This window comes from Balaenoptera borealis (genome assembly GCF_965194805.1).
Source record: "Balaenoptera borealis genome assembly, chromosome: 9".
NCBI lineage: Eukaryota > Metazoa > Chordata > Mammalia > Artiodactyla > Balaenopteridae > Balaenoptera > Balaenoptera borealis.
Window position 1 is genome coordinate 1779158 of NC_138873.1, and position 25632 is coordinate 1804789.

The 25632-nt window shown below is 52.3% G+C and overlaps 1 protein-coding gene across 13 annotated transcripts in view; it reads right to left on the reverse strand.

Annotated features, from left to right (window-relative positions):
• Positions 1–3155: 3155 nt before the first annotated feature.
• AFDN (afadin, adherens junction formation factor) overlaps positions 3156–25632 on the reverse strand; it is a 134390-nt gene continuing 111913 nt past the window's right edge. For 7 of the 13 annotated variants that reach the window (XM_082405781.1, XM_082405779.1, XM_082405784.1 and 4 more), the window contains 9 exons: positions 25144–25338; positions 24455–24546; positions 23939–24124; positions 21139–22080; positions 19076–19111; positions 12932–13048; positions 9335–9614; positions 6161–6245; positions 3156–5098 (listed from right to left, as the gene is read on the reverse strand). In XM_082405781.1, coding sequence (XP_082261907.1) covers positions 4945–5098; positions 6161–6245; positions 9335–9614; positions 12932–13048; positions 19076–19111; positions 21139–22080; positions 23939–24124; positions 24455–24546; positions 25144–25338 — 2087 coding nt within the window. In that variant the 3' untranslated portion in view covers positions 3156–4944. The remainder of the gene's footprint in view (positions 5099–6160; positions 6246–9334; positions 9615–12931; positions 13049–19075; positions 19112–21138; positions 22081–23938; positions 24125–24454; positions 24547–25143; positions 25339–25632) is intronic. The other 6 variants (XM_082405778.1, XM_082405786.1, XM_082405776.1 and 3 more) reach the window with 2 other exon arrangements.

The following is a 25632-nucleotide window of genomic DNA, read 5'->3' on the forward strand; positions in this document are numbered from 1 at the left end:
CGCCGAGGGGGAGGCGCCTCGGTCCCCGTGGCAAGGCGATGACCTGGCGGTGACGGCCTGGCACGTGACAGATGGCGGGCAGCGGTCGTGAGCAGCGCGGACCAAGCAGAGAGACTTCTGTGTGTCTCCCGGCTCCACGGACAGATGGACGCTCTCCTCGATGGGGAAGGGGGGTAAGCCCGATCCAGCTCCTGCTGTGTGTGCAGCGACACTGCATCGCCCGAGCCCCCCCCCCCCCCGTCCCCGCCGCATCTGGAGCTGAGCCCCGGCTGCAGGTCACCCCCGCGCTGCAGCGGCTCCGGAGCAAAGTGCTCCCACCGCCGCCAGGCGCGGCTACTTGGCATCACCGGCCCGAGGGTCCGCTCCCACCGCCAGCCCCGCCGAGGGGCGTCTCTCTGCTACGGGGGCCAGACTCCGTCGGCGCCGTCCTTGCCGGGTGCCACCCGGGAAAGTGCCCGCGAGACGGAGGCTCCGTCCTGGTCACCCGAGGGTGGGACCCCCATCCGCAGGCCACTCTTCCCCCCGAGTTCCTGGGGTTGACTGGACTCCACTCGTGTCTTTGGTTGCCACAGGAGATGGGGAGCCTTTCTGAGAGGAGACCTGAACGGACTATTCAGGGGGAAAGCAAGCGGCACCCAGTTTCTTCTGTGCCATCGCTTTAACTGTATTAAAGGTCAATTAAACAACTGGGAAGAATGAGCAAGAAACACCACCAACTACCAGGAGAGACGGGTTCACTGAAATACGTCAAACTGTATGTCCCAAGATCGGGAGGCTTTGGGACAGTTTCCATGTCCGTCAGTAATCTTCAAGTACTCGGGTAACGACAGGTAAAGAACAGAAATCAGGACAACCAACAAGGAGGCCCCGATCCCCGGCGACGCCTCACTCCCTGTTCTGGACACGCCGCGTGGCGTGTATCACACCTCCTGCTCAACTCAGGCTGTCCTCGTGTTTGGGCCCATCCCCACGGAGGAAAAACTTGGGGGAGACAGGGCTTTTTTCAGGCTGTACAATTAACCTAGTGTTTTTCAGGTCTCTCCTTTCTCTGTTGTTAGATTACTTAATGTTTCATACTGTGTTTTAAAAATCCCAGTTTGAAGTTGGAACCATTGTCACCAGTTTAGATTTAGGCCATTTGCACCTGTCTTCTCCATAAAGAATAAAATACAAGATTTACAAGAGCAGTAAAAAATGAGGCTTAACCCACGGAAGACACGGAAGACACTGCCGTGGCCCTGCAGACACCCTGCCCACGCTCCCCGACGGCACCCCCATAAACTCTGCCGACCCCCCCGGACCTCAGCTGTGCCCCCGCCCCCGGCCCCTCGTCTTTCCCATCTCCAGCAGCAGCCCATCGTCCACTTGGTCATTCAAGCTGGAAACCCGCTGTGGGCAAGCCCCAGACGTGCGTGGTCCCCGTCACCCCGCGGACGCCGCCTGCCCTTTCTCCCCATGGTGGCCAGAGTCGCCCTCAGGAGGGCGCTGGCTTCCTCCCTCACCTGCTCAGATCCCACAGGAAGCTGCGTGCCCACCCCGCGCCCCCTGGTCCCCCTGCACCGCTCTGCCTGGGCTCGGGCGCCCTGGCCCGTTGCTCTGAGGGCAGCAGCCTTACCTCAGGGTCCCCTTCTGCCTGTAACAGTCTTGTCTCCCAAAGGGAGGGCTGTTTTCTCAGTCTACCATCTCCGTGATTTCAACTGGGTCCTTCTAGTAAACCGTCTAAGTGCCCTGGACATCTTCTTTATGCAAATTCAGTTACTATGTTTATGTAAACGAACTATGTATTCCTGTCTCCCAAGATCTGCTTTGGGATACCTGGGTGACCAGGGACTCACAGGTAGGCACTCATATTTGTTCAATAAATTGTGCAAGAAATTGGCTTTTTTATATCCCAATTTCAAGTCGAATATGTTATCTTTGGGGTTACATGACTTCTTTGAATAAACTGGATGAATACAGGCATGAGAACTGGTCACTTTTTTTTTTAATTAATAGCTACTTTATTTATTTATTTATTTATTTATTTTTGGCTGTGTTGGGTCTTCGGTTCGTGCGAGGGCTTTCTCTAGTTGCAGCAAGCGGGGGCCACTCCTCATCGCGGTGTGGGGGCCGCTCTTCATCGCGGTGCGCCGGCCTTTCACTATCGCGGCCCCTCCCGTTGCAGGGCACAGGCTCCAGGCGCGCAGGCTCAGTAGTTGTGGCTCACGGGCCTAGTTGCTCCGCGGCATGTGGGATCTTCCCAGACCAGGGCTCGAACCCGTGTCCCCTGCATTAGCAGGCAGATTCTCAACCACTGCGCCACCAGGGAAGCACTGTGAGAACTGGTCACTTTTGGTACCTATTTCCCTTCTGCAAGCCATTCCACCTCAGTTTTGCCAGGGCCTCATGTTACCCTAAATGTATAACTAAATCCTTGAAATCAGCTTTCCACAGGCAAAGCAGAGAGGAAACCGCTGTCCCACGGCCACACTGGAAAGCTGTCCGGTGCTCGCTGACCCAGCGGACAGACCCCTGGCGGGCAGAGTCATTACTGCCATTAAAAGCAACAGAACCGTGGCCCTGCGATGAAACGGAATCAGCATTAACACCGTCTCTTTTAAGTTTTCGTCCTCCCGACCGCAAGTACTTTTTGGGCGTTAAAATATACTAAAAGTGAACACTTCCAGTCCCAACACGTTAACAGCCGGTGCTACGAGAAGGTCTCCCGAGTTTCTACCACCGAGATGCCCCTTCCTTCGGGAAAGTCTTTCCTGAAACCCGACAGCCCCGCTCAGAGGCCACGGTGAAGGGGAACTGGACACGCAGGCGCCCACGAGCGCCCGGTGGGCGGGGCCTGCCCTCAAGCACGTGGCGCAGGCATTCTGTTCACACACGGGCAACGGCGGGAGGGCGTGGCCGAGCAGCAGCCTCGGTGCCCGGCAGGACAGAGCGGCCGAAGCGCAAGGCCAGTGCTGGACGCCCGCAGGCTGAGCGCTGGGGCCGCGGAACAGGGGACCCGGGCCCTCCGTTCGTCCGGCCGTGCGAGCGGGACGGAGAACGTCCTCCCGACTCGGGAGTGACGCCCGGTGGGCGGATGACTGGACGGGAGGGGGAGACAGGGGAGGCGGACTGATAGCACAGTCTTTTCAGCACTGTCAAAATAATAGCAAACGCACTTAAATACATACAAAGTTTATTAAAAATAGGTTGCCAATGAAATACAGTAGAAATGGAAAACTACAGCAGTTCTGATGTCTTCTCCATAGTAATGCACAGTTATGAAAAGCACTTTTACACATATTCACATTTGACCTAATCGTCCAAGGACGGCCAAATCCACGTGTACGGGTTTACAACCACACATACCAATATCCCCGCGTGTAAATATTTACATGTTCTTGCATGTACTTAGGTGTATTTGTTGTTTTTCTATATATTAACAGGATAATAGTTCACCTGCATCTTCTTCTTTAAGGAAGGTGTGTGGATTTAGTCCCCAAAAGGCTGCCAGTGTTCTCAAGACGTCTGGGAGAAGCAAGCATGCAAATCCTTCGTAAACACTCAGAACCACTTCACTCTCTTACTTAACAAGGGACATGGTAAAAGCACACTTCCAAATAAGAACCCTGACAGACACACAAACTATTTACACTCGCATTTTAATGACTCGTCATAGAGCTCTCATGAAAGCGTGCGTATTCTCCTAACACACCTACTGGTAAGAGAACAACATGGTACAGAAAAATCATCTAGACCCACAGCAGGGCTTGTCAAATAGAAAATCTGCTCTTAATCACAAAGTAATTTACTGTTTGAACATCACATAATATAAAACAAAGTGAGGTCCGTTTCCCCAACACCAGCCACGTATTCACAGCTGAAGAAGTGACAGTGGTAACTAATAATTCAATACATGAAAATTAAATAACTCTATTAGAATGTAAAAAAATAGCCTGAACTGCCATACGAACTTTTCTTACAGTATTTAAATTACAGATGCCATATGCAATCGAACCCCTTCCTTTCCCTGACAGCAGATCGATGTAAATCCAGTTCTTTTTCAAATTTTAAATTTCTGAGTTGTGCTCAAGTGTCACCTACTAAGCTCTCATTCTTCTTAAGATATTTTTGTTCCTATTCATGTCAACACTGTTCCGTAAAGATGTCCTCTTTTATAGATTCCCTTGGAATATATGAAACGGTTAACTTTCCAACGTAACTGCCATCTTCAAAATCACCAATGACTTACTGGTATAATAATAATCTGATATTTATAAAAATAAAATTTCCTAAGCTTAAATCCTCATAATTTTCTTCTTGGAGAAACTTGTTTTAATCAAATACTAGAGCTGATCCGGAGGGCTGTCCCTGTAGGGAGCCGGATGGAGCATCTTACTTAGAGGACGCTTGGGTCTGGGCTGCTTCCTGGCTGCAGGGACAGGACGCCAGCTCTGGACTCCTCAGCACACCAGCGCGTCTCCGCGTGGTCTCTCCTGGAAGGTGAAACCTGACTCTCCCGCAAAACAGACTGCAGGTGCCGCTACACAGTGCAAACGACAGTCTGGGGAGTTCAAGCTACTCTGTCTGATAAGCGAACATAAGGTTTCAGAGAAAGAACAGAAACAGGACTTCTTTGTGCTCCCTGGGGGAAGAAGCAGCATCTCATTATCCTCTACTGCCCTTCATTCTGCCCCCTTTCACGCCCAGACTCTAAAAGAGAAACTAACAGAAAAAGTTATCTTCGTGGGAGTCAGATAATTAAGAAAGCAGACAGGGTCTAAATTGTAGAAATGACACCCTCTTGGTAAAATAAAATGGAATTTCTTAGCGCTGGAACGCTTCCAAATGCCAACGCTTCTAGAAACAGGGATCACCAGTGGCTTGGGAAGGTGACCCGCCCCATCCTTCAGGCAGGCGCAGCCCCGAAGCACAGCGAGAGGCCTGGGCTGGACACAGGGGCCTTCCTCACTTCGTGTTCAGCTCGTTCTCCAGCTCCGTTAATTTGCGAGAGGCTTTCACTTTATTGGAGACGTCGTGGCCTTGGGAGAAGAGGCGCTGGCGCTCTCTGAACGTCAGGTTTTCCGGGGCTCCAGGACCCCCAGGTACATCCGCGTCTTGGCTGCGTTGGAAGGAAATGCGAAGGGTTACTGTTCAGAACAGGGATCAGCCGTCAGTGAGCAGCTAAGTTCACACGATGGGCAACTAAGCAAAATGCAAAGGGTTACTGTTCAGAATAGGGATCACCCGTCAGTGAGCAGCTAAGTTCACACAATGGGCAACTAAGCAAAATGCAAAGGGTTACTGTTCAGAATAGGAATCACCCGTCAGTGAGCAGCTAAGTTCACACAACGGGCAACTAAGCAAAATGCGAAGGGTTACTGTTCAGAATAGGGACCACCCGTCAGTGAGCAGCTAAGTTCACACGATGGGCAACTAAGCAAAATGTCCTACGGGAGAGACGCATTCTTTGTTAAATTCTGTCATACTCCTGCCTGTGGGCTGTATTTAAACCCACGTAGAAAAAGGGCGAAATGTTCTCCTCACTAAAATGTTAACTTCCTCCAGTCATACCCAACTCTCAAAAAGCTAGTAACTTCAGTTTTAGCAAGCAGATAATGCTCAGTAGTTAAGTTTAACTGAAGAGGTATCGTTTTAAAATCCAGCATTTTAATGAATTCTACATGTATCCGAGAGGCATCTATCAATATACTAACTTAATAAAAAGTTACAGGAAGATGCTAAAGATTTTCTGGATTAGTTCAACGTCAATGACTTAAGAACTGTTTGGGCATCAGCCGTTCGGACTAAAACCTAGTTGAGGACGTTCCCTGAAGACAGAGGGGGCGGCCTTTCGTCGTCCATCAGGACACCTGGGCTTTTTGCCCTGGACTTTTCGACCTTCTCTGGTGGAAGCAAACAGCAATGTGTCCAGCTGCTTCTAAAGTTCCGACCAGAAAGCCTGGTACCTACGCACTGTCTGAAGCAGAACTATGTTAGCAACAACACAAGATAAACAAAGCCTCTGTGCTCACACAATTCTGTATAATGAGAAACACCTGAGCTGACAACGAAGTCTGAAATTTCAATCCAGCCTCACAAACGGTGGTGCAAGAAAACAGTCCTTAAGGACAATGAGACACTCGTCCGGCACGACTTCAGTTTTAGCAAGCTTTATCAATACCTTTTAGACAGTTTCTCTCTCGGATCCCGATAAACGTCATGGGCCCCCATCAGTGTTCCAGCAGATCCCACGTAAGAGTTTGGTCCTTTTCCATAAAAGGAAAAGTCAAAGTTAAAGTACTTGCATTATTTCCAAAACTTCACTCATGATGAAGATGCAGTGCTCATGACGTCTTTAAGTCCTGAATAAAGAAGCAGCCAAAGGCTCTTCAAATCAGTAAAAGATCCATCAACTGGAGGGACTGGATCCGTCACATCCCTCAGTGGCCTGAGCGACCCAATCAGGACCCGCACAAGGTGCTAAGTACCTGGCCTGCTGCCTTTTATTATTAGAGAGGAAACCAGCCTAAGTCTTAGGGGGTAACAGCCGAAAAGCTCAAATCAGGTAAAATATGTAATTATCATGAATTCACAATAAAAATCCACAGAAGACTGACTTAAGTGGGGAGATAGCAAAATTTTTCAGACACTCCTGACACTAAGAATTTTCTTACAAAATCACAGAGAGCAAATGTAACCCAAAGATTAAGAAGTAATGCTCCTCTTTTCAGGACAGCTACTGAATTGTTCCCCCACAAAATAAATGGCTATAATTCTTAAAACAAAACTTTTGGAAAAAAATGAGGTACTAAAACCCCCTAACGTTTGATACTAATGCTGCATATACAAAATCACTGACAAAATAAAAAGGAGACCTGAAGCAGCATGGTGTGACGGTCAAGACACCCGGCCTATGGCCCGGCTGGTAACTGTGGGCGAGTGACATGGGCCGGCCTGGTACCAGCACCACATGCCCTTCTACTGCAAAGGGCTGTTGAAGATCAAAAGAGATGATGCACGTAAAAAGCTTCAGATGCATCCAAATATGAGGTAATAATGCCACTAAGGATGTACGATTAAATCAGTACCAAGGTATTTCTGTTAACTGTTAACATCAGCGAGAAAATGTCACACTTTGAAAAATCTTTTGCTTATAACCTAGGGTGGAGAAATAAACGCTCTAAGTACTCAGCAAACACTGACAGTGTCGTGCACTGGATTTAACAGGCCACAAAACTATCACAATATTTCAACACTAAAATTATCCTTTTCAGACAGGTTGCACAGAAATGAATGTTTGTTTCTTTCCTCCCTTTATAAAAGGAGCGTGTGACGTGCAGCCGTGTCTGATGCGTCCAGGACGGAGCTCCGCCACTCCTGACGGGTCCCCCCACGCACTGCATCTTCCCTCATGAGCCAGCGCAGGCCACCGGATCGTGGCCCGGGAAGCCATCCTCCGCAAAGACTCAAAAGATTAAAGAGAAACACATCTCTAACTTAAAGTAATCTGCTCCGGGCCTTTAGATAAATTATTTGCAGAGTGAAAAGCTTTCAATTTTAATTCTACATTTTTCCTTCATTTTGCTTTAAAAACGTTGTGTTTTATCTTTTGAGCTTTGATTTAAGAATACTTGCTTCTTCCCACTGGTAAAAATCAATTCTTGAAAAATTTCACAATTTTTAATCAGAATATCAAATAGTTTCAGCTGACTATATATATGAAGTGACACTACACACTCTTCCAATCGTTTTCAAAGAGCTTTAGGAAAGCACATTTTTCACATGCTGCTGTGCTAGAACTTGACATCATTCACTCCAGTCCGTATCCCAATCCTACTCCTTCACAGCATTAGGGCAAGAACCAAGCCCCGGCCACAGAGGCTCAGGGCAAGAACCAAGCCCCGGCCACAGAGGCTCAGGGCAGAGGGAGGAGCCCAAAGGGCGAGACGATGGGAGAGAGACGGCGGGTGCGAGGCCAGAACGCAGAGAGCTCTGCACTTTGCGAGGAACCTTCAAGAAGCAGGAGCGACCAGACGCAGGGTGTACCCTGCTCCCATGTGGTACTTGTGGTGTGAAATAGAATAAGGGTTAGTGATGTGACTGAAAGCCCAGATGGTTAGAAGTGACACCTCACTACAGTATCCCTCACCAAACCTATTTATCTGTGTCACGACACTCACAAGATATCTAAGGTTCAGCCTGTAATCTGATGCGAGGAGACTGATGGCATCTTGCTTCAAAAATTGCTATTGTCACACAGGTCTTTAAAGGTACCACATTCTAGATATTTGCAACAGAAATTTTACAAAAAGATTTAATGTTGGCTTCTAAGTGACTCAACCTAAGGATTATCTACTAAACTTTCCAAGTGAATCAAAGCTCTGACTCAGGTGGCAAGAAAGATCCTAGTAAAACTCGTTTACCTAAGAGTCACGGTCACTTGAGTTTGATTATTCAGTTCTTTTAGAACTGCCAGGAGCCCGATGCACGGACTCTGCAGAACCGAGAAGACTCAATTTGAGAATATTTACTGCCAGCCTCCCAATGTTGTTTAAAGTGGCCAGATCAGGCTGAAGTTTGAATCTTGCTAACGCATAGTTGTACTTTCAATCTGACTTTCAGCGCTGTCTCCAAAGCTGATTAGGAACACGGGCCTGCAGCACCCGTGGGTGCGCTCTGCGGTCCACGGAGGGTCACGGCCAGAGGCAGCCGCACGCCCCCGGGGCCTGGCCAGCAGGGCCGGGACGTGCGAGCGTGGGAGGGAGCGGGAGGGAAGGGGCCGGCTGGGGCGGGGGTCGCCTCTCACCCACCCCGACAGGGCGGCTTAGCCGGCAACACAGAGTTCTGCGTGTGTTAAACAGCTGGAAGTACACAGGGGCCGACGGCACTAGCGACAAGCAGAAATTTAACTGTGGACACCGAGGTGCTCGACCGCGCACACACTTATTTGAGGCAGGGGACGAAGGCCGGGACCAACAGCACTTCAAGCGGTCAGGGAGGCGGAGGAGGGCTGCCGCCGCCGGCTGGCTGAGGAAAGGGGACGGTTTCCAGTGCAGAGATTACTGCTGGCGCCCTGAGAGGGCCTGCCCCAGAGCTGGAGCGCCGGCCTTAGGCTGCGCGTAGAGCAGATCACCAGGCCCAGCCCGGCGGTCCAGAGAGGGCCCCGCTCCTCGGCGGGCGGCGCGGGCCCAGCGGAGCGGAGGGCCGGCCGGACAGACGGCAGAAGCTCGGTTTGTTGGGGGGGGGCGGGCGCAGTACTGCCGGCAGCGGCCGGGGGGCGGGCCGGAGAGAAGACGCCATCGCAGGCCGGGCGCCGCGGCGGGGGAGGGCCTGGCGCTGGAGGGCGCGTCCTGACCTGCCGGGCCGCCGTCCTCCTCCTCCTCCTCCTCCTCCTCGGTGTAAGCCACGAGCTTGGCAGTGTACAGGGCGTCGGGGGAGAGCACCTGCGCCTGCAGGTAGGAGGCGGTGCGCTGGGGCGGCGGCGGGGGCCCGGGGGCGGGGGGCTCGTAGCCCCGCGGGAGCGGAGGGCGGCCCAGGCCCAGCTCCTCGGGCTCCAGCAGCTGGCGCTCGGCCTCGTCGTGCTGTCGACGCCGCTCCGCCTCCAGGCGGCTGTAATACCCCTCCTCCTGTCGCCTCTGTGGCAGGGGACAAAAGCGCAAGGTCAGCGGGCGGGAGTGGACGGGCCTGCCGCGGGTCCCCCAGCACCACGGCGGATGGACCCAGACACCGTCTTCCCCTGGGACTCGAGTCTCCGACGCCAGACCGCGTGGGGATGGGGGAGGGAGGAATGAAGGAGCTGTCAGGGCCCCAGCCCCAGGTACCACATGGCTGTCCCATCCAGGGTTCGGCGGCAGAACTCGCCAGCCGCTGCTCTCTCTCTCTCTCTCCTTCTGTTGCCGGTAGGACAGTAACTTACCTGTCACTCCTGAGTTTAAAGACAAAGGCACACCAAAACTAGGCTGCAACTGCCTTTCTACAGCTGGCACTTCCAGAAGTGCAGCCCTGCGTGCTTCTCCACCGAACCCCGGTAAACTCAGAAGAGCGGTCCTTCCTTGACAAGAAGGACGTGATTACGTCACCTGGCTGACTTCTAGGTATTCAGAGGGAAGCGAATAGGAAACCCCGAACTGTAAAAAACATTACTCATCTTTCCAAGGTCACAAGTAACCAATATGCTTTCCATGGTTCTTAATTGATATTTCAAATCTTAATAAACTCCCTGCCAGACAGAAAATTGAGAGAGCCAGGCAACAAGATATTCAAATATATTTTGACACAGACTGTACATTTTTTCTGACATACATCTGCACAAACTACAGTTGACAGTGTTAATTTAACATTAAAAAAGGTAACAGCACAGTTTTGTTAAAGATTGACAAAAGTTGCAGAACACAAGAAAAAAGTGCAGAAGAAAGGAGATGAAAGATCAAACAGAATAATCTGCCTTAACTTGAGGAATGTTCAATGTACAATGTTCAATGTACAGAATGGAAGTACAATGGACTTTAAATTCATTCAACAGAAGATGACTAATTTTAGGGGCCTTGCTGGCATTAGGATTAAAGTTTTTAGTTTTAGTCCCCATTTCACTCTGCACACTGTGTCTTCCCCCTACTCTCTCCACACACACACACACACACACACACGAGTACACAGTGGGCAAAGCTGCACCTTCTGAGGAAGAAAACACTAAGAACAAATGCCAGCCTCAATCCTGGCCCTGGGCCCCATTTCTCACTTTATCTTCTTACACTATGTTGAGACACCCTGAAGGAAAAACATTTTTACCTTATTTTCTACACAAAATGAGCATTCTCTTAGAGTGGGAAATTGAATCCGGAATGACCTCTGCAGAGTTTAAGTGGAGTTGTGAGGAATCTTAGTATTATGTGAACAAAGCTCACTTGGTAACATTTTAGGGAAACCAAAACACGTTCTTTCAGTTACACTAAGAGCAGGTATACAGTCACATGAACCGAGAAGACTTCATTCTACCCAAAAAGTGAACGGCACGTTTTCCTATGACAGAGCAAACCCATCAATTTTGGACATGCTATATAAAAAATAGGTTATTTGGCTTCTTTTTACACTGAGCGCTCAATTATAGAAGCAGTTACCCACACACAGGTGCATCTGACATGATCACGAATTGTGAGAATGCACACCGGAAATAAAGCAAATAACCCAGGAGTTTCCCAACGTGGAGAACACGGCCTGGCCGCCTCCCCGCGGGCACTACTCCCGGGTGGCCGAGGGCTCAGGCAGAGGTGGGACAGCTGAGGGGCCCGGCCAGGAAAGCACCCCCCTGCGAGCAGCCCCGGGACAGCAGCACGACAGACACTGTAAAGCCCGGGTCTAGCGGCTCCAACTGTGGAAACCCCATTTCCTCAGACGCATCACTCTGACAGGCTCGAGGGGAGCCTCACCATGAAACCCCGGGCTCTGGGAACAGCGCACAAGCTCGAGGCACAGCCGAGAGCACGATGACAGGAACGGTAAAGGCCAACAGACTGCAGACATGGCTCGTTTCAGTGCAGGTGTGCCCACGTCATCCACCTGGCTCGCATTTAACCGAGTCATGCGTCACGTCCACGGTCTTACTCTCTGCCTGTCGCGTCCCCACAGACCCCGCCACTACCAGAGCCCCCAGGCTCCCTCCTGCAGGCTGGGCTGTGAGGGTGCTCGCTGGACTTTTCCCACCGGGAGCCGTGGCCTCAGAGCTCCCGCCTTCACAGAAGGGAAGTAACGGAAGGCCGGCTCCTCCCACACCTCGTCCAGGGACCGGCCGGCCCTGGAGAGACCCGGAAACGAGCCCAGAGCCGCGGCGACGCGCCCACAGATGTTAGGGCCTGGAGGGCAGCGTGACCAAGTGCCCATTTCTCAGGGGAGCTCAAGTGTGCTGTCGTGTTAAAAGCAATTAAAAGGATTACCTGAATCTCAGAAACCCACATATGGAAACAAAGCAATAACTCAGAATATCTACCAGATTACACACTAAATTAAATTTCTTTGTATCGTGTTTTCTATAAGCCATTTGCTCTCTTTACCACTGACCAGAATTAAGTCATAAAATAACCTATTTGAAATCCTTAAGGTTAACAGAGTGACTTCCTAGTTTCCTGTCCTTCCCACGGCCCGACCTCCCTGTGAACAACTGGACACTTGTCACCTTCACAGTGACAAGCTGGACCCCGTCCAGCAAAGACCAGAGCCCCGAGCACACAGAGGCCCCACAGTCCACAAGCTTGAGCGACAAGACTCGGAGGAGAGGGGGAGGGGGAAAAGCCAGGAGGGGAAGGGGGAGGGGGGACAGCCCGGAGGAGGAGGGGGGGAGAGCCCAGAGAAGGGGGAGGGGGGTCAGCCTGGAGGAGAAGGGGGAGGGGGGACAGCCGGGAGGAGAAGGGGGAGGGGGGAGAGCCGGGAGGGGGAGGGGGGACAGCCGGGAGGAGAAGGGGGAGGGGGGAGAGCCGGGAGGGGGAGGGGGAGAGGGAGAGCCCGGAGAAGGGGGAGGGGGGAGAGCCGGAGAAGGGGGAGGGGGGACAGCCTGGAGGAGAAGGGGGAAGGGGGACAGCCGGGAGGAGAAGGGGGAGGGGGGTCAGCCTGGAGAAGGGGGAAGGGGGACAGCCTGGAGGGGGAAGGGGGAGGGGGGAGAGCCAGGAGGGGAAGGGGGAGGGGGGACAGCCCGGAGGAGAAGGGGGAAGGGGGACAGCCTGGAGGAGAAGGGGGAGGGGGGGAGAGCCAGGAGGGGAAGGGGGAACAGCCCGGAGGAGAAGGGGGAGGGGGAGGGGGGACAGCCGGGAGGAGAAGGGGGAGGGGGGACAGCCGGGAGGACAGGGAGGGGGCGGGGCTGGCCGGCGGGGCTGCAGCATCAGGAGCGCCCCCCCCCCCAACCCGCGCGCCCCGGGCCCCGCCCCTCCGCCGCGCGCAGCCCCAGCCCTCAGGGCACCAGGACCTTTTCTTCGGCCTCGCGCCGGCCCCGCTCGTGCTCCTCCTGCCGGGCCCGCTGCTCAGCCTCGCGGGTCCGCATCTCCTCCAGCTGCTGCTGCCGCCGCCGCTCCTCGTCCTGCAACTAAGGACAGGGCCCCTCAGTCTGCGCCCGGAGCGTCCCAGCGCCAGACACAGGACGCGCACACGACACGAGCACACGCACAGCTGAGGACAGACACCAGGCGGAGGTCACGGCGGACACCAGAGCCCGCCGCCTAACGACTCTGTCCCCACCGCTCCAGAACTACGCTTGCATCAACTGCGGCTCAAAGCGGGAGGGCTTTATCCTGGACGGTCACACGTGAAACAAGCACAGTTCCTTCACTAGAATAGACTCAGCTTCGGCAGCTCACGTGGAGGCAGAGACGGACTCCAGCGCATGGAGCCGTGAAACACACTCGGTCACCCCCGTCCTTCGCCCCAGTTTAGTTTCCACTGTGAAGGTCAAGAAAGACTCCCCACTCTCGTGGCCCGTGGCAGGTGAACACTAGCCTCTGGATGCGGTGGGGTGAGGCTCACGTGGCGGCAGAAGCTCCAGCGGGCAAGCGGCCTGCCTCGCCTTAGGGACAAGGCTTCTAGCTTTCCTCCCGTCCGTCCTGGCCCTTTGCCATCCGTTCCCTCTGGGTCCCACCCCAGACTCCAAGAATTCCTTCCCAGTTCAGGGATACCCCAAAGTCTGATTCACAGAATGTGAAGCTGAAATTTGGGAGGAACCTCACTGGAACTCTGTCCTGCTACATGTCTGCCAAGTAACTGTCCATTCTGTTCGAGCACCTTCAGCGTCTGGGGCCTACAGCCTGCCTCCCAGGACAGTGTACTCCATTTTCTGGTAACTCCTAGTCCAAAAGCTTTCCTGCTGTTCTAAAATTCATCACCTCATCGCTGTCTATTTTTTGTCCTTCAGGTTCTGCCTTTCTGAAATAATACAAAACAAATTTAATATCTGTCCTTCATACCATTCAAATACTTAAGGACACCTTCAAACACCTAAAGACATATTCTACTCGGCTTTCAGCTCCTGTACCCTCCTGGTCACATTTCTCTGTAAAATACAGGTCGAAAACGCCTTAGGGAGCCGTGAATTAAAAGCGCATTTGACTAGCAGAGAACAGAGTAAGACTCTCTTTTTGCCATGTCCGTAGGCTACAGCTACTTTTGTAGTTACAGCCTAAGGTAATGGCGACTTGGAAAAGCTCACATTCTCCATTTACTTCTTCTCTGTTCCAAACCTGGGCAAGCGTGGCACAAGAGGTGACTCAAAAATTTAAATTAAAATAGCACTGAGGCCATCTAGTTCAACCTCTAACCACTGCAGGAATCCCTGACATAAAATCACTCAAGGTGTACTTCAGCATCTATATAATCACTAGTTATTCTATAGATTATTCATAGCAAAACCAGAAAATGTTAACTTCTGGATCTGAACTGTTGGAGTGTATTTTTTTTCCTAAACAAAAACCAAAACAAAAACTGAACAACTTGACTCTTGCTTGGTTTCTGTGGAACAAAAACTGTATCTGGTGGGAAAGTAACTTGTATCATCACGCTTTTTCATGTCAGCGAACAAAAATAAAACATCTCAGAAAAAAATTAAAATGCCCTTCTCAAGGAGACAAATTAATTTAACTGCCTCTTTAGTATACTCTAGGTATAAGCCCAGAGGGATGCTAGGATAATTATTAGGTTTTGGAAGTTTTGTAGCAGGAGTAGATGCTAATGATTAAGAAGCAAAGAAGCACGGAAGCAGTCAGAAGTGCCCTGCTGCGTGGAAATGCAGAGGAAAGGACTCACCACGAATTTTAGAGTCATCAGCACAAATTATGGGAAACAGCACCCAAATAAAAATAACAAAATAAAACAGCAACTGATCACATTAAACATCTACAGAAAAGTAATTTATGGAAGAATGTAAAATTGCATGAATGCAACAGAGGTGTTTGTTACCCAATAAAGCAAAAACTAATTTCATTATGTTATATCAGTACTTTCTAGACCTAATTAAAAACAAGTTCTGAGCAAGAAAAGCAGTGTACACTGAATTAGTTCTTTTAAGTTAAATAAGAGTATAATTTTAAGAAATCAGAACAATTTCAATTCTCATAATTAAAGGTACAGAACTCTATCTTATAAATCTATAAACAGGCATTTTCTCTTCAAAGCCTGACGGTGGTAAACAAGGAGCCTTCCGCTTGTGCTCAGTTTCACTGGTTTCTATTTTAAAGTAGCAAATGAACCAGTGCTGTTAGAACTAAGGCAGTTTCTTTCCACTCCTGGGTAAGCTGTTTCATGTATTTTCATTTTCAAAACACAGACTGTTTTGTTTTTCAAAAATATGCCGCTTTACTCAAAAAAAAAAAAAAAAAAAGAGAGAGAGAGAAAAGAGAACCTCTCACTTTTCCCCACATAAGAGACCCCCCGGTGGTACACTGAGGTGTACAGTTACGTCTCACAACAGTTAAAGGGCACTTCAACTTAAGTCGGGAAGTTAATGGTTCTGAGCGCCGGTGACTGACAGGGCACGAACGCTGTGAGGTTACATGAGAAGCAGACAAGCTCGCTGCTTCACATTAAAGGAATGAAAAGTCGCATGCTATCAAAACAGTCTCGTAGGAAGCTCTACTTGGGGAAACTGGACCTGAATAGACATCGTAATCATTCTTATAGAGTGAGTCAATACAGCCCAGACTGAAGCTACTCCAACCAAGAACTAGGCTGGGATTCTGAAAGCAGCACGCAAGCCTGACCCAAGGCCTTGCGATACTGAGGCAGTCCGAAAAAAATAGTTAAAAAGATAGTATGTTGAGAGCTGTGTGTTTACATTTTATACTTTTGTACCACAAAAATACGGTAAACTTGTATCTTTAATTTCATGTTGAAATATCTGAATACAAAACGGGGCCCAAACATCCTTTACTTCTTGACATTTTCTCTGAAAAGCAACTACAGGTCGGTTAAGCACGTTACCCTTTCTCTCTGCAGGCCTTTTTTGCTTATGCTGCCACCCGTTAAAAATACTCACCCTAAAAAAACTTTAAGGCCCCAGATAAAGAGGCCCCCTGATAGGCCACTTATTAGGACAGGACTCTGGCGTCCTGTCCTAGCACTGGAAGCTTCCTGCCGCGTCTCGGGGAGGAATTTCCCTCTGGAGGGAGGGCCCTCCCTCCCCGTCAGCAAACGGGAAGGGCTGCCACTGGACGACACCAGCTCTCGGCCCTCAGTCAGCGGGGCTCCCTTCCCCGGCTGCAGGCGTCCCCTTCTTTGTAACTGAAGGAACATGATTCTGTCCAGAGTTCTAAGGGAAGACCTACAGGTGCTGGCCTACTCCAGCGGCAGAGACAGGTAAGAAGTGCGGCTCACAGCAGCCCAGAGCAGACATCTGAAGTTCGCCTAGGGCAACTGTTCTCCCCTCACACAACAGGAACTTCGTGTTCTACTCCCAAACGCACACATGCTGGTTTGAGTATGAACTTATTTCTCCTCCTTGAATAGAACTGACGCTTCCCGAAGGTGGGCTGTGTCTACCCTCCAGCCTCAACATCCTGGGCAGGTCTCCCATCTGAACAGGCCGAGAACACTCTGCTGCCTTCTGAGACAGGCCCCTCCGCAGGTACCACTCTCCGCTAGGGTTCCTACTGATTCTTGCTTGAAGTTGCTACAAAGCCTCTAATTCAACTGCTTCCATGCCTGGGATGCTCCGGAAGGCCATGGCCAGTTTCTACACGAAGGCCAAACAGGAAGGCAGCCCACAGCGTCTCTGAAAACACCCCCTCCCTGCCCTACCCAAGGGGGAGGGATTCTTCCCGTGAGCTGTCGGGTCATCTGAGTCGGAAGATGAACCACTCAATTGGCAGCAGACGAAGCTGCGATGGGCCAGCTGAGAGACCGCTGGTCTCGGAAGCGTCTCCTTGAAAGACGGTTCGCAGTAACCGTTTTATGAGCAGCAGACATTTTCGTGAAGCACAAAGAATACTAAATATGAACCCAGAATATTCTGGTCGCGATCTCGACTCTCAGTCTACACGATATCCGGTACTAGGCCTGCCCTACTCGTCTGCGCACATCGCAGGTGGTCACGAAGGACGAGAGGGCCACAGAAGCGGCCACCCAGCCGCCTAGAGCAGCGAAGGCTGAGCTCCCCTCCTGTCTGCAGGGGGCAGGACCGGCCGCCCCTCAGAGGTCAGCAGGGTCAGCAGGCGCGGCCGCAGCGCCGGGGGCGGCGGGTGGGCCCGGGAGGCGTCCTGCGGGCCGGGAGACCCGGGGCGCTTCTCGAGGGGCAGGGGGCCGCTGCAGGGTCGCGGGGCTTCTGCGACCTGCCGGGCGGCGGCGGCCACGTGCAGGAGAGCCTGCAAAGGGAGCACGGCCCGAGCGAGCGAGCCACTCCGCAGGTGGTCAGGGTCCGAGGAAGCTGGGAATCCATGGCAACCGCAGGCTCCCCAGACCGGGCGACTGGGAGAGCCGGGCACAGTGGGGAGGCCGCAGGGGCAGCTCGGGTCGGGGAGGAGGTAGGTGAGTGCAGGCGAGGGCGGCCCCGGGCCCGCGCGGGGCGACGGGCACTCAGGGGCCGGGGACCAGAGCCGCCAGGGCAGCCTCGCCACCTCTCTGAAGCTCCCATTTATCCCACGCGTCAAAGCCTAGGGAAAGGCCTTACAGGCCGCACGGGCAGGGCCCTACACAAGTGGGCACACGCCTGCACCCGGTCCCCATCGTCCCCGGGGGGCCCGGTGCCTAACAGCCCCCGGGACAAGGCAAGAGCTCAACCTCTACTGGGGACTCAGGCTAAGAAACGCTCGGAAACATGGTGCTGCCAGTCAGCATAAGCACTCGAAATAATTATCTTTTAAAGGAAGAAAAACCTCGAAGTACGCCTTTGAAATAAAAATCTTAGTGCACCCTTTACCCTTGGGTATTGTCACTCACCTGTCACCACCACGCTCCCCACCCCCCGCCCCCGCCCTGCCCCGACACAGGATTCTCTTGGGGCCGCAGTAGGCGCATCTCAAAGCTGAGGCCCCAGGCCGCCTGGCCTGCACACGTGTGACAAGGACCTGGTACCTGAGGAGACGAGTGGGACTGACTGGTGTCCCCCACCCCCTACCATACGGACACCTTAACACACAGAGAGGCGGGGAAAGAAGCAGATACTTCTTATCTCCGTCTCATGCGGAGAAAAACGCAAAGCCCAGAAAATAGGCTTCTCAGTCATCAAGGAGAGGAGATGTTTTCAAGAGAGGTTTCCCTTTGGAAACATGCTATTTAAATTGAATAAACAAAACAAAACAAAAAAAGGAGGGATGTTATTTGGTGAAAAGGCCATTAGAGTCAAACCTGGATTCAGAGATTTTTTTTAAAGTATTGTCAGATACTGGCCTTATATCATTTAAAAGCTGACTAACAATAAATGTTGACTTAAAATCAGTATCAATACACCAGAGCATGAGTGTCTGGCAGATGACAGAGGTACCGTCCTCGAGCATGAGGGGCACTAAATGACCAACTCAATTTCCCCAATATGGACATAAAACACATTACAGTTACAGCAGAATGCGACCTCAAGTATTTTTTGGTAATGAACTGGTATGGCCGATAAACTAAACTAAAATCATGTGGTGTTACTGAAGAAAACACAGAATAAATGTTTACTGGAAATTCCTCTTTCTCTACCAATAGACAGTTACACCCTAGACAGTTACATCTTAATTGGCAAACAATGTCAATACCAGTTGAACTGAGCTTCTAATAATGAATACTTAAAATGTATTTCTAATGTAACAAGAAAAAAATAGATTACTCACTGCAAAATTTCTCATTTGCCCATGTATTTATGAGTACGTTAAGAATACAGAGTACAAATTCTATGACTAAAACTGAGTAAAGGTCAAAACCATAAACAAACAGTAAGTAACACTTAAAAAGTAACAGAGAAAAGCAAAGAATAACTAAATCTAAACACATTCAAAGGCATGCTTCTAGACTCAGGGAACTACAGATCCTGATCTAGGACACCCCTGAGAACCAGATCTACTGAAAACATAAAACCACCACCACTAAAAGGAAAAAAAGGAAATCAAGACAGGAAAAAAGTACCCAAGGGAAAGAAACAAGAACATACCAAATCTAGAACAGAGATTGCTGGCATAGCAGTCTGCTGCAGGTAACAGAGAAGGAAAAAAAAAAGAAAGATGAAGTGTGAAAAAAAGGTTCAGTTTAGATCTGTATCCGCCACCAGCGTATCTGTGGTTCTGATGCTTCATCTGTGTTTGAAGGACAACCCAGTGAGAAAAGTAAGGAAACTACAGACCAATTTCCAGTATTCAGAAATAGAAAAATGCCCACATGGTATTAAATCCTTGAGCTTTATTATTAAGACACACAGAAACTAAAAAGAGTAAAATTTTCCTTAGCTCTCTTATTTGGAGACTAAGATATTAATCTTAAAATAAGTAATGATAAACACACAGATACTTTAAGCTATCGTAAAATATCGTAATTCATACTAAGAGGCTTTGAAATACTCAGTGTTTTAATCATTTGGAAAAACTGACAGACATTCAATAAAATTTTAGCCTTCAGAGAAAAGAATAATTATAGAAATATTGTAACGTGGTTTCTAACTTTTCCCTCAACAGTAAATATTAATGACGTCCACTTATTTACCACGAACATCAGCTTTAGATTCAGAGCTAAGGCTGCGGCAGAGGTAAGCCTTCTTGCCTCACATTGTGGGGACAGAGCCCCAGGGCCACGGCCACAGCAGCCTCTCGCGGAGCCCACCTGCAGCGCGTCCACTAGGACCCGGGTGGAGCAGGGGTGGCGGCCGTGACGGGCACACAGCTAACCACCTACAGACGGGCCAGAGTGCTGACCAGAAGGTGGAAATAGTTCAAAGGATCCTTATGCTGAAAGTAATCAGTTCTTCATCAAACAGTTGCTCTTTCAAAGAAAACAGTATTGGTGGTAAACACAGTTGTTGAGGACGTTTACTACTGATGACTTGGAAAATACTAATAAAACAATGTAATGTTTACCATTTAGACCTTCACTTAAGAAACTTAAGTTTCCTCAGAGGGATTCCAGCTGAATTTTGGACCAAGTTACATATACGTCTGCTTGAGAACACGTAGCTAACAAAAAGTGTGTGCAGTGACATTCCAGGAAAATAATTCACAGAGCAAAGTGAAAAGGCATCACAGTGCCGGCTCAAGGCACTCACTGCCGAGGGTCTAGGATTGAATTTCATCCTGAGCTGGAAAGATTCAAGGGTCTGATGGGACAGGAGACCCTTGGTTGAAGTCTCCAGTACAGATGGCATCAGAAGTGGAATTAGAAACAAAATCCGAAAGACAAAAAGGACATGCCCTTTGCTGTCTTTCCTCAGAATACTGCATTATATCTGGAAAAAAAAAAAAAATCACTAAAGTGCATTAACGTAAAATGGTCCCTAGCACTCGCTGCAAATACCAGTAAGTGCTTCTCTGTCGACAACTCTCCTGATACACAGGGTAACAGAGAATCTCAGACGTGGCATTTTAACAAACGACTGCGTTAAACTAATATAAATTTAAATTTTCTTCTCTGACTTGACACAAAAGGAATAGAAGTTATTTTTATAACATGGAGAACCATGAATAAAATCCTAAGTTCTCACTCTCTTTAAGCTACCACTGAAATAGAATTGCTTAGCACTTTAATAACACTCAGAGCCTCCGTCTATGTGGGCCGTGACGTCGGACCTGACCCTGCAGCTGTGAACCGCCCCTCTGCTACCCCCGGGGAGCACGGGCCACGGAGACCAGGGGCCGCCCGTCCCGGCATGAAGCCTCAGGGCACAGCACGCCTGCCTCCGTGTGCCGACGACGGCGGCAGAGCGGGGCAGTGAACAGCCGGTCCGGCCCCCAGAGCCTGAGAGACGTTTACTCTGCGGCCGGTGAAAGACACGTTGCCAACCCCTGATCACGGTGATCACGGGTTATTAACGCGTCTTCCCCACCCACGCGCCAGCCAGCCGGCCGCAGCCAGGGGGCGCTCCACAGCGCAGAACCAGCGCCTCTCCAGCGCGCGTGCCCAGAGCATCGGGCCCCGCGCCGCAGGACAGCAGCTCCGGCCACGCCCACGCCCCGCGGAGGCCGGGAGCCCGCGCCCGCGTGCCCGCCCGCCGCCCGCCCGGCCCGTTACCCGCGCTCTGCGCTCGGCCTCCAGGCGCTGCATGAGCAGCACGGTGTCCACGTCGTCGTCCTCCTCCTCCTCGTCGTCCTCGTCCTTCTGCTTGGACTCCTGCAGCCGCTTCTGGAACTGCCACTCCAGCATGAGCTTGCGCAGGCGGTCGCTCTCCTCGGCCGAGCGCTCGGCCTTGCCCTGCAGCTCCTGGATCTCGCGGCTCAGCAGGTCCACGATGTGCAGCTGCTGCTGCTTCTCCAGCTTCTCCCGCGCGTCCCGCTTCCAGGGGTCGGGCGACAGGCTGTCCCCCGAGGCCAGCTCCTCCCTGCTGACCGTGATGTACTGCAGGTCCCGGCGCTCGATGGTGCGCGGCTGCTGCTGGGGCTGCAGCTCCCGGATGACGGTGTCCGGGGCGCGGGCGGGCGCGGGCGGGGCGGCGGGCGAGGGCGGCCCGGGGGGCGGGGGCCCGGGGGGCGGCGCCTGCGCCCGCAGCTGGCCCAGCCTGCGCTCCTGCTCCCGCCGCCGGCGCTCGCGCTCCTCCTCCAGCCGCGCCTTTTCCTTCTCGTACCAGCGCTGCTGCTCCTCCCGCTTCTTCCGCTCGGCGGCCGCCTGGGCGCCGCTGGGGGGGGGCGCGAGGGGCGCGAGGGGCGAGTCCAAGGGGACTCCGTCCCCGTCGCCGGCGCCGTAGTGCCCGGGGGGCGGCTCGGTCCGCACCGGCGTCGAGGCGGCTGGGGTCTTCCAGCGCCCAGGGCCGCTCTTGGTGAGCGTGGACGCGGGGGTGCCCGCCTTGGACGGGGGGCCCAGGTGCTCCTGGCTGGACGTGCTGGAGCCCAGCGAGGAGCCCTGGTTGAGCCACGCGTCGCCGCCGTCAGACCTGCGCTCCATCGCCGCCCCCACCCTCTGCCGCTCCAGGTGGCACCCGACATCCTCCCGGAGTTCCTCCTGGGACCGGGTCACACGCTGGAAAACGAAAACGGGAAACCGTTATGTTTCAGCCACCGTCAGAAGTCACTGAAAGTAAACAGTTCAGCTCAGGAAGAAAGGAGCGTTAGGGAAAGTGTGCGGTGAGCGTACAGGACGGGCTGAGGCTGCCCGCAGCCAGCGCCACTCCCGCGACAGCGCTTTCCCAGAGGACGTCTGTATCTGTTACAAAGCTAAAGGGGAAAAGGGAAAGCGGCGCGTCCGCTCCGCATCCATGGCCAAACTGCGAAATGCACGGAGGCTCGGGCTCTTCACGTCCGGCACCGTCCTCGTTCTGGGGCCTCACGGGCGTCTGCACTGCGGTGCCAGACACGGGGCTGACGTTGAGCAGAGGAATGTGCTCAGTCCGGTGTCGTGAAGAGCGACAAGAACTACTTCTCTGCAGTACAATTCTAATTAGCATTCAGACTAAGTATCAAATCCTAGCCACGGGATCCATCCGCGACTTTCTGAGTCCCGCCAGCTGACCGCGGGCCCAGGAGCACGTAGACAGAGCGGGGCGCGGCGAGGAGGAACGAGCCTGTACCCGAGTCTCAGAAAGGCGGCGGGGTAATCTGCGGGACACACCCGCTGCACGTGTACGAGACAGAGTGAGTACGCCTGCCTCCGAGGCTAGTCTTGCGCGTGGAAGAGGCATGTCTGAAAGTAGCGTGATGTGACAGAAAATGATCTGCTACGATGTCCCAGCCAAACAGTTTTTTTTCCAGCCCTAATGAGTAGAAACTGAAGACACAAATCTGGAAAATAAACTATTTCCCTCTTCTCAAAAGGCACACCAAGAACAAAAAAAATGAAATATGTCACTTGAAAAACCAGCAGCCTGATAGAAAAATGGAACATTTACTTCCAACATTTTCTCCAGCTTTGCTGTTGTGTGCGCAGAAGCACAGCCTTCTGACGACTGGGCGCACGACCTACAGCCCACGTAGAAGCACGACTAGACTGCCGGCTACGCGTGGAAGGCGCTTCTCGAGCACAAAGCTTTGCACTTCGTGCGTCCAGACTACACGCCTGCTAACCCTCGGAGTCCAGTGATAACTGAGTCATCCTTCGCTTTCCTCGAAGACTTCACTTCACTGCTGGTGCCCACTCACCCCCCCACCCCCGGTAAGTCCTGTCAAATTCTCGGTCATTTCAACATCCACGCAAGTGACCCTTCAACTCCCTGGCCCTCCTCCGGTGCTTATTACCCACGCTGTGAGGCAGAGGCAAACAGCACGCACAGGCCGTAGGCACGCAGGTCCCTGGCGCTGTCCAACCCCCCGTGCCTCCACGCAAGGAAGGAGGTCTGCCTAAGGGTGAACAGAACACGCCAGGCGACTCGTGCCCGGGGCCGTCAGACGGGGCTCCTCCCCGCCTCGCTCACGCTGCCCGCCCCTGCAGAGACGACCCTCCTCGGGCCTCTTACCCTCCGGGCTCAGCTCAGAACCCAGCTCACGTAATTACGGTCTAGGTGAGCGTCCCGCCCCAGCTTCAGCTTCACGGGCGGAACCACGGCCGTCTCAGCTTTCCCGGGGCTTGGACCAGCCGCCGATGCGCGCCGAGTGCCGGGGTCGCCTCCTGCTTCCCCCCCCCACCCCCCGCTCACTCCAGGATCAGTGAGCCTCGCCTACAGACCCTAGTTAAGCCTCAGTAAGAGAGCAGAGAACCGCCTTTCACGCTCAATATTCTCTCCTATGCCCGCTTCTCCTCAGGTGACCCCAAAACCCATGAGAGAAGCAGGAACAGGAGCAGTGCAGCGCCACAGAACGTGTCACCTGTGCCTCGGAAGCCCCTCCGCCCTCCCGCAGGCTGGTCCCCTTGAGGGCCCAGGACGCGCCGGGAGCCCCCCCCTCACCTGGGCTGCGGTACTGGAGTGGCTGCTGTCCGTGTGCACGTGGGGCTTCTCCTCGTAACGGGGCCACTGGTCCTGAGGCGGAGCCGTGCGGTCCTGGGACTTGGAGGCCGGGAAGGTGAAGTACTCCCTGGTGTAGGTCTGCGTCGGGATGGGGTAGGCCTCGGGTCGGGGCGGAGGGGTCAGCTCCTGCAGATGGGGAGAGGGAAGGAAGCTGAGCTTTCCGCAGTCTGTACCACAGACTGACCTAATTTCCAATGACCTCTTTTAAAGTAGGATCCACGTATTTTAAAAACGGTGTTAAAAATTTAAAGTGTTCGATCCTGTACTGAGAATAATTAAAAAACATTTTATTTTGCCCCGACTTACTAATTTAAAGCTCATTTACCCATTATATTAAAAATTCAAAACCCGAACACTCAGGAACCAGAGACAATGAGAACATTTCCCTAGATAACTCAGGCCCCTGGGGGACCCAAGGGTCTGCTGTCGGAGCATCTGTGTGCTCACGTCTCAGACCTCAGCGCAGAGGTTTCCAGTGGAGACGGACGTTATCTTGGCCGCTGTCCCAGAGGCATAGGCGCCTTTCCCGCCGGGACTAGGGGGCTCCTCTGTTGGTGGAAAACAGGAAAGAAAGCTAATATTAAACAAACAAGCCCGACGTTAACATCGCGAGAGCTCTTTACGGGCAGTAACCTCGCGCCAGGCACGTTCACGCCGCCAGCGAGGTGTTGAGCACGGACACAGAAACAAGCGCGTGGAGGTGAGGGCTCACCTCGCCCACTCCCGCCTCTTGAATCATCAAGAGCCCGGAGCCACGAAGCTGTATGTGCGAACCTGGTATCTGGGGCACGTCTCCTACCGCTGCTGCTTCCTGCTGACAACCCTTTAACACCACAAAGACCGCCGGCTGCCCCGCGGGGCATCCACCAACCTGCGCTCCTCCTCATCAGTGTACCTGCCCGGAGCATCCAGGAATCAAAGTTCCCGGGCTAGTTTTTATCTCCCGTTAGAACCTTAGCTGTAGCATCTTTCATGAAAAACACATCCCAGTTAGCTAATCTACGCAGGTAATAATGTTCTTTTAATGCGCAGCAAACCCGGGGCACCCTCCTCCCTCTGGCTGAGAGCAGGCACATGTCGGGGGGTGGGCAGGCGGACGGGGGGTGCGTGCCTCGACAGGAGAAGGGCCGCGAGGCTCCTCTTACTTGCGACGTTGGGGCTGGAGCGGTGATCAGCCCTGTTCTTCATCAGCCTGTCGTCGCCGGGCAATTTCTTTGGTTCACTGTATTCTGCCCAAGGCATCTGAGGGCTCTCCGGGGACCCGTTTTGAGCTGAATTATTATAGAGCTCAAAACCTTCACTCTTTGGTCGGGGTTTACCTGATCCACGACGATCTGAAACTGAAATCAAAACACCTTCAAGATCTGTTCCTTTGTTCAAGATCTTATCTTAAACACCGTTTAGTTTTAAAGGAAAGGTGAATCTACAAATACTTAAAATTCCACAAGTAAGAATCTGTTTTTACCAGAAGAAATGAGGTGACTTTTATATAAAAGTAAAATCTTTCTAAAGAATCTCTAGGAAGTTTTCAAAGAAAGCAACATTTAAGGGTCACTGATGAGAAAAACTACTCTTTCAAAGCTCATTTTCTCACAAGCTTACCTGCTTTAGGTAACAGGATTACTGTTAAAGTG